This window comes from Haliaeetus leucocephalus, unplaced genomic scaffold (genome assembly GCF_000737465.1).
Source record: "Haliaeetus leucocephalus isolate CR32 unplaced genomic scaffold, Haliaeetus_leucocephalus-4.0 Scaffold2, whole genome shotgun sequence".
NCBI classification, from domain to species: domain Eukaryota; kingdom Metazoa; phylum Chordata; class Aves; order Accipitriformes; family Accipitridae; genus Haliaeetus; species Haliaeetus leucocephalus.
In genome coordinates this window covers 12,154,684-12,163,828 of record NW_010972438.1, presented here as the reverse complement: position 1 = coordinate 12,163,828, position 9,145 = coordinate 12,154,684, and the positions used below count along the sequence as shown (strand labels likewise).

Below are 9,145 nucleotides of genomic sequence, written 5' to 3'. Positions count from 1 at the left end.
AGAGCTCAGCCGTTCTCACAAACGGCTTCTTGCTGCTTTACGTGCCGGACAACAGCTCTTCGGCTAAAGACGGTGGACGCTGCAAACCAGAGTCAAAGGAAAGCAGCGTTTCCTTCGACGCATGGGCACCCTTTCACCCCCGCGGCAGCACGGGACAGGAGAAGCATGCACAGAAGTACGCGCTCAGCCACACCAAAAGGCTCCACTCCAAGCCATTTCATCCAGCCTGAGCTTCCGGGTTTGCTTGGGGTACGCCTTTGCTTAAATATATATTTATATGTATGTATGAATATATATACATAAATATTTATATATAGCCCCAGCCAAGGGAAAGGTAAATGTGAGCCGGAGAAATCAGAGGTGCGGAGGCGCATTCCAGCGCTCTCCATGCCTTGCCTCCCCCTGTCCCTGACTCCCACTGTTCCTCCTCCTATGGCCAGCCCCTACAAATCCTTGGCTCAGGCGACCCAAAAACAAAGGAGTTGTTTTCATTTCAAAAGGACTTTGCTGTTTCCAAACTGGACAAATAGAGCAGCTTAATAAAAACTCACAATGAATGGCCTGTACATGAGCAAAGCCCTCAGGAATGCCAGGGCTATAATTAACTAGCAGCAAGCAACTCTTACATTTTCCTGTGCAGCAGAAAACAGCTAAAAATAAAACACTGTAATTTTCAAAAGAAGCAGCAGCAAAGGAGGGAAAGATAGAAGGAAAGGAAAATAACATACTTAAAAAAAAAAAAAAGACAATAAGGAAGAAGCATCCCCCTCCCTTGACCCAAAAAGAGCTTCATTCTCAAATCATCTTTAAAGGACATAGGATACTCAGACATGGTGGTATCAGGTAACAGCATTGACTGTTCTGTGGAGACAAATAAATTATCACTAGAAATATAGTGAGCAAAGTGCTGTCATCGGCTGTTGTAGGATGGCTGGGCGGGAAGGGGAAAGCGGGACCAATCAGTTCACGGAGCGGACGGAGCGGTTGCTTCGTGGGAACCGATGCACCTTGACATGTTTGGACAAGTGGTCACTTCGAGCAAACTTCTTCTCACAGACAGGACACTGATAGGGTTTCACCCCCGAGTGGGAGCGCCTGTGCCGGGACAGCTCATCTGACCTGGAGAACCTGCAAGAGAAGGGAAGCCTTTTCAGGTAAATGGGCTTTTACATTGCCAAGTCTCTCACAGTGGAAAAAAATGTCCCCTCAGACCACTGGGAGACTCCACTTGCGGCAAAGCCCAAATGCGCAAACGGAAAGAGACACACAACAGGGCCGGTCTGGTCCCAACTGGCAGCCAGCAGCAGTGATGGAAACACACAGTAATCAACCTCATCCCACGTCAACTCTGGACTCAGAGCAATGCATGGAGGCAACATTTGTATGAACCTGGCCCTAAACCCAATAACATGGGCACAACTCAACTAGAACAGCTCTTGATCCCTCTGCCAGTCCCCTTCAAAGCCTGTCCCACAACCTCTCTCCTGCAAATCCAAGCACGGACCATTCTCAAGCAGAAATAACAACCAACGTCCCGCAGGTGAGGTCTGCTCCAAGCTCCCACTGACACGAGCACAACGGACATCCAGTAATTGCGCCTAGTTTGAGATGGACCCCAGATAACAGCCAGACATAGCTACCCAGAAACTACTTGGCTTACCAAATCCAGCTGAAAAATTGGCTTTAGCCTGCAGGAGCATGTACAAAATAAAGACTCATTAACATCTCAGTACCAGAGATGCTCAACATGGTAACAGCTGAAATGCAGGTGGGCTCCAATGGCCATTAGCATAGTTACTTCATGGGTAAATTGAAATCAAGATTAAGCCTTTAATTACTAAAATTGTCTCCCAGAGTCATTTCAATTTTAGATATTTCCCACCTTCCATCTCCACAGAAAAATCCCCAAACAGCCACTGTGAATCCCCCAGGCTTTATTGAACTCAAATTAGCTAATCCTTTGGTCTTAACAGTGGGGCTGGCTCTATTTCCAGCTTGGACCTGACTGGGAGCCACAGGGTTAATTAATAATGTCACACTAAAACAGCCCTGTCCAGATGGGTACAAAAAATTTGCTGCCTGACAAAGGGCAATTAAGTGTTTTGTTGCCAGAGCAGTAACAAAGAGTGGCACAGAAAGAGAGCTTGCAAGAAATGGTATCAGCTGTTTATTTACAATAAATAAATGAAGTCATGGGCGCTAGCTGAATAAATCGGGGAAAGAACATGTAGAAAAATGTGCCCTTCTGGAGCAAAATATCACATCACCAACAGAGTGAATACGCTATTTTTATGAAAGGGGGAAAACAGGACCGCTGGGCTCCTATGAAAAAGTCCTTCATGGAAGAAAAACAATTTTCCACATAAATGTTTTAATTAGCTCTGATCTCCCGCCACCAGTTGAGGAATAGGGTGTAGGCACTGGGAAAGCTGGGAATGGTTTCCTCAGTTCCTGCAGCTCTTCAGTCCGGTGATGCTACCCAGTGAGCGTTCTGCAGCCAGCGCAAAGCAGATGCAGGTGCAGATACTCGCCATAGCTAAGACACGGAGTGGACACATCTCTCCCAGGACAGTTCCTTCACGTGTTCTCTTGCTTTTCTGCCTTGTCCTTGCTTTGGTATCCCCATGGTGAAAGACTCAAATTCACCATTAAGAGCAATAGGCAGATGCCCTAATGGAGCCATCAATCTGTTCCTCACCTGGGACGCGTCTTCTTCATAAAGGCTACAACAGGGCTTTCTCTTTGGCCCTAGTACCTGCACTTTTGCTTTCTCTAGCAACCCTGCTCCTTCCAAAACCACAGTCTGGACCTGGGAGCAACAGGGCCAGGGATTTCTCCCGAGTCCTTAGCAGTAAGCTAGTCCCAGTGCCACATCCCTGGAGGGATGCTCTATGGATGAGTGGGACTAAGCATCTTTCTGGAGAGGGCGGGATGTTGCCTGTGTAGACTGCCTCAGCAGGCCTCAGCGCTGGACAAGGAATGGACCCGTTGCCAGCGGTGGCAACCACGTCCAGGAAAAAGAGGTAGCAGAGAGGGAAAAGCACATTTGCAAAGAGCCATGCTCTTACATACAGGCTTGCCACTCAAAGAAGGAGTAAAACGAGATGTGGCCAGGTTGCCTTGTCCCATGACCTTGGCCATTAAGGTCACCATCTGCACCAGAAGTGCAATAGCACATAGCTAATCCTTCACAAGAGCTCCACAAGTGCATTTCGATAGGGATTGCATGGATGGTGGGGGAGAAAGAGGTGCACATCAGGAACGAGCAGCTCTACTCATACCCTGGGAGCTCAGATGAGTTCATCCGATAAAAATACACTCTGCCTCATAACGATGTCCTTAGCTGAAGAGGCAGGAATGTTGCAATACTGTTCCCCAGCAGTCACGGAAAGATCAACTTACAGAGCCCACAGAAATAAACCTCGAGCTGTCAGTGTGTTTACAAAAAAACAACGCAAAGGCTGGGACAAGGAATCCGGGATGATCTGGTGGCCTGGCTCTGCACTGAACTGATATTTGCAGCACGTTCTGGCACTGAGATCACCCCAAGAAAACTGCAAATAATCCCCAGTGGAATGCCAAATTCAAACAAAAACAAGGTACCCCCAAGGAACACCTCACCATCCAAAGTCACTGCCATTTCCAGAAGGATTCCTCCTTCAACAGAAAGGTGGAGGGATTTGGGCAATCCCACAGCAACTAGAAGAGTCTCCTTCATCCTTCTGTCTGGTGGGACCCCAAAGGACTTGTAACTGCATCTCCCTTGGAGACAAATCCTAGAGCTCCCTGATATGTAGGATGTCCCATGTCTCCCGGCCAAATGACGACATCGCTCCGTGGCTCACAGGGCAAGAAAGGTCGACAGCTTCAGCCTAGTACTCCATGGTCCCTACCACGGCCACCAGCCATTGAGACTGACCCAGGCTGTACCTCTCCTCCGCAATGGAGGGGAGGCTCTGGATTCATCCTGCCCATCCCCAAACACAGCTACAGTAAACCAGCGCTCCTCCTGCGCACCTGCAAACCCCTTTGCACAGCACCAGCAAAAAAGGCCACCGTGAGATGCCTGCCCTGACCTGTCCCACGCATGGTCCTCCCCACGCTCACCTGGTCCCATACACGCTCCCAGCCACGCACATTACGAGCCTTTAAATTCTTCCTTCCAAAGCAGGCAGAGCTTGCATTGCGCACTGTCACCCGCAGAGCTGGCTGCGGGGAAGCGCCTCCAGCCCAACGACACGGCAGGGCATTTAAACGCGATTGCCTAATCCCCCGGGCCTTACAACTGCAGCTTTGTACGCTGCTGCGCCAAGGGAGGGAAAGGAAGAGCTTCTCTTGCTCCATGCCACAACTCAGCTACTGGGGACAGGCCCACGCCGCAGCTCAGCTTTTTGGTCGGGGCCGTCTCAGGAGCAGCGCTAACCAGAGGCTGCCGTGTGCCAAAGGCATAAGCTGGCATGACACGGATCAGCGCGCTGACCGGTACAGCGGGGTATCGAACGCAACGGGTCACCGGCCACTTATGAACACCTCTCTGCAGCCTGCCGAAAACAGCCCTTGCCCCGTGCCAAGGAAGGGCGCAAGCAAGCAGGGTTCAGTCTCCTCTAGGGAGGTGCTCGGGGCTCTCCAGCTGTCCTGGGGCTTAGCAAAAGGGTTTGCTGTGTGCGCACCCCTACCTAGGTGCATTTAAAGCATGCAACTTCACCATAGCAGGGCTGCCCAGAAAGCTGGGGAAGCTTTAATACCCCACAGCTCAGCCACTTTGTGCTAGGCAACACTTTGTTTTGTTTGTGAAATTACTATCTTCAGTGAGGTCAGATCTTAAGCGTCTTCGGTGAAAAAATAAATACGCAAGCTCAAGAACGCAGCGAAAGGAGGGGGAAAACAGAGCCCAGCAATGTTTTAGTGCTTAAAATCATTTGAGATCATATAAAACCAGGAGCAAACAGAGAGTCCAGATGCATTTGACTTAAGTCACGTGAGATCACAGCTCTCACTGGAAAAGGTAAACATGCTTTATTGATGAAAGGGGACTGAGTAATTCAGTGCTCAATTGGGTATGGTCTTTGATGTGGGAGCAGTGCATAGGGGATGTGCAGGAATCTCAGGCCAGAGCTAAGGCTTGCTGTGAGCACAGGAAGCAGCTCCCCAAGCGCTGCCTCTCCTGCTGGCTATAAGCCTCCCCCCTAGAGCAGAGCCCTTCCAAAGTTTGGGGGTGTTGGGGACTGGGGAACCAGCCTGGGCTGTGAAATGCAACACGACAAACAGCAATAGAGAGTTTGAAAAGCCCTTCCGGAAGCTCTTGGTGGACAAGACACGTGTTCCTCGTAGCTAAGGTGATTAATTTCTCATCCCTGTTGGGTTCCTCATCTTTAAAAAGTTGTGGCTGGCTGAGAGTGAAAGTTCAGGGTGCTCCTGGTTGTGGGACCTGCACTTCTCTTGGCCCACCTTACACCTGCATCCTGCTTTTGATCCACACCCTTCACTGTAACTCTGGGAGAAGGCAGGCACCCCGGTGTACATTCAATCTCCATCCCTTATCACTTAATATTTTTCCTAAATGTTCCCCTTGGTTTTGCAGCCTGGGAAACACCAGCTCTGTAATAAGCCAGAACTGGAGAAGGTCACCCACAGGCAACACTTCAGGCTCCTGATCTTGAGCCACAAAAGTCACTGGGAGCGTTGGTATAAATCTCAGCATGGATCAGACAAACCCTCATGTGCCACAAGCATTTGTCGCAAAAATGAGTTTTGCTCACATCCCAGCGCAAGGAAAGCCAACATGACACCCACAGCCACATTCACAGGCAGGAGGCACATCTGCTGCCTGTGCGCACGTACTCTGGCAACCAAACAAAAAGGAGCGAGTGCCTCTCCTGCAGGTCAGGAGCAAACCAGCCTGCGGCTTATGGGACCAATCAGCTAAATAACACAGCTTTAATTTCAGTGCATCCTCAGCAGCAAGCCACTGAGCCCAGCTCATGAAAAGTGCCACCAGGACAAAAGGAAAGAAAATCACCACCAGTCTGTAGAGCCACCATAAACTGAAACCAGAAAGAAAACCACCAAAGAAATTAGTTACGTTGATCTCCTCAGTCCTTCCGAGACACAAGCTTCAAACTGGTCCAGTTGGGGAGCAGAGGATTCAGCCCCATTCTGACCTTTTCCCTCAAGCCAATCCAGCCATCTCTAACTGCTGCATGTCTCACATACTTGCATTTTTACACAACCCTCTCCTGTTACTTTTTACCTCATCTGTTCCCCATGATCACAACCCATTTCCTCATTAGACATTGCTCGCTGAAGCTCTGTGAGATATTCTTTGAAAGAAATAACAGTTTAATTTAATACAAGGGAGTGAAGACTTTGTTTTCTCCCATCATAATTTGTGGTGCTGTATATTAACACTTGCCAGCAGGCATGCTAGTAATACAGCTATTTGGAAAGAGGGAGGAAGGCTTCCATCAAAGTTTCCTTAAAAGAAAAAGTTGATTTTTTTAAACAAAGTTTTAATTTTTCAACTAGTATTAAAAAAACCAAACAACTTAAAAAAACACGCGAGAGAGATCCTCTGCAAAATGTTTTGTTCAGTCAAACCTGCAATCTTTCATTCAAGCAATGCTTAACTCCACCTCAGCCTTCTGGTTATGTTGTTACATCTGACAGCCTTTTGCAACTTTGAGTGGCACCCACACATTTTTCTGAATCAACGCAGAGAATAAAACCCAGAGCATGCCGGAGCGTCACTGCCAGCATTTCCAGAAGGAGTGGGATGGAGTGCATTTTCTATGAAACTGCACAGCATACTGCTGCTCTTAACCACATTCGCTTATCACAGCCCTTCAGTGATCATGTTTATCCCCCTGCAGCTGGAGCCACATGCAGCCACACTCAGTGATTCTGCCCTAAACCATCCAGTTCACTCACAGCCCTCAGCTGGTACCAGCCAAGCATCTGCTGCAGCTGGTGTGTTGCAACCAGACCGATGTATTGCCTGCAGTAACAAGCTTAATCTGACCCTCTTGGAATGAAATACAAATAACAACAGGCAACTTTTATTTTTTGTAAGACACTTAAACAGCTGGTGCCAGCAGGTGATGCTGTGCTATTTAATTATCAAAGCCCCTGGATTACCTAACAGGAAGAAAAGTCTTAATTCTCAAACCAACCAAACAAGTTTTGGGAACAGAAACAGTTTATAAATCAGAGTGCAAACCTACCTGCTCGGCAAGCTAGGTCAAGTGAGCAAAAAGGGGAAGGGGGATTGGACAGTGGTGCACCCCAATACTAACCTCCATCCACAACCCGGCCACGTGCATGCAAAAGGCTTTTCTCCCGTATGCCTCCTCAGGTGGGCTTTCAAATGGCTGCTTTTCGTGTACATCTTGGTACAACCAGGAAAAGAACATTTGTGCATTTTAATGAGTTCTGCTGCAGGGTTCTTTTGAAATTTCTGACCCATGATGATTCCTGTCTGACCCTGGATCATGCCTCCTGGCCCAATTGGCTTGGCGGCGATGGGGACAGGAGCAATGCGGACAAATTTAGAGGACAAGTTCAAATTGGACGACTGAACTATCTGAGGCACAAGGGCAAATGTCTGTCCTTGGATGTTGACTAGGAGCTGTGCAATTTTAATGTTCTCTTGTGCTGGTCCTTGGGAACTGGGGCTTGTGTTGGACTCCTGTTTGATCTGTACAGGCTGAATTTGGAGCATAACCGGTATCCCATTCTCCAGGGACATTCCTCCATTTGAAGCTTGGCCACCTTCCGCCGAGCTGCTCAACTGTTCATTTTTACTCTCTTTTAAACTAGCGCTGGGTAACATATGGTCTTTTTGCTGTAGCGAAGCAACAGAAACTTGGCTGCAAGCTCTCAAGTCCTTGGTCTCGCTTTTAGGTCTTTCTTTGAGCTCCAACTCCATGTTCTCCTCCAGAAATTCCTCAATTTCCTCAAGCGTGGGCTGAAATGGTCCTGAGTCTTCCATATCCACGGCAAATTCAGGCAACCTAAAGTACTCCTCTTTCACTATTGGCTGAAGTCTCCTTTTGTCCCACCATGACGCAGCGGTGTTCCCCAAAGATGCCTGGGACAGTAAGTAGTCTAAGATACTGTCCTGACTTTCCGCACTGGACGTGCTTCCATAGCTGGAGCTGAGAACCTGGGAGTCAGGGCTGGAACAAGAACAAAAGCTGGACGAGTCGCTGTCATCTTCCGACAGGGGAGAGGGCAGCATTTGGTAGGACCTCACCCCTGCTGTCATGTCCCCAAAGTATCCAAGAGAAGATCTTGTAGATGAAAAGGATTCATCAGTAGGCAGCAAGTGATCCACCATTCCTGGGCGATCTCTTATGGATATCCCAACAGCATATACCAGGTGGTGAAAGTTCAGGTGAGAGCCTGAGTGTAGGAAAACAAAACAGCACCAGTCAGAAGTTGGTTTAATCATTTATCTCCAAGAACTTACAGCTCGCAAAGCTCACAGGAAAGTCCAAAGCATCCACTCTCACTGAGTATACATGCTGCTACACGCTTTGATATGTCTGTACCACCCCCTAAGGTCTGTCAGGGCCAAAGCATTTTGCAGGATTGCACCACGTATTTGCAAAAGAATTCTTTCAGAAATCATTTCCCAACTGTGTGCGCTCTAGATTTACAGCTCCCTTCCAGAATATTACTGGCAAGAGAAAATAAATTATGGGCTTTCACCTAACAGTGAAACCTAGAGCCAAAGAAGGGAATGGGGAGAAAAAATAAAGTGTTGAAATTTTTACCACCCCAAAAAACAAATGAAAAAAGTTTACTGCTGGTGGCCATAAAATGCAAATCCTTTCCTTATCTTGTAGCTTTCCACCAACCTTATTTTTAACTTCCTCAGTTCCACAAATATAGGCTAATCAGCATAATGCAAGGATCAATCTGTCAGGAGCCAAAAATATTTACTGTGCTTCAGCATTTACTAGGCGGATTTTCCCCTCCAGATGTAATGAATCAGTGTGCCAACGTCATCATCACCTGCACTGCCCTTAATAAGGCTGGCACTGCATTGAGCTAATTACCATGTCCTGGCAAGCCAGCTGGTGGCTGGTTTCACCTCATCACTCCATACTCCTCTCTCTCCGGGAGGTCGAGGTGATCTGAACCT

General features: G+C 48.1%; 1 protein-coding gene across 1 annotated transcript; it reads right to left on the bottom strand.

The window, feature by feature from the left end:
* Positions 1-959: 959 nt before the first annotated feature.
* KLF15 (Kruppel-like factor 15) lies at positions 960-8,335 on the bottom strand. Its single transcript, XM_010571695.1, has 2 exons — positions 7,293-8,335; positions 960-1,128 (listed from the first exon to the last, which is right to left on the bottom strand). The coding sequence occupies exons 1-2, from the start codon at positions 8,333-8,335 to the stop codon at positions 960-962; spliced, it is 1,212 nt and encodes a 403-aa protein (XP_010569997.1).
* Between the last annotated feature and the right edge of the window lie 810 nt (positions 8,336-9,145).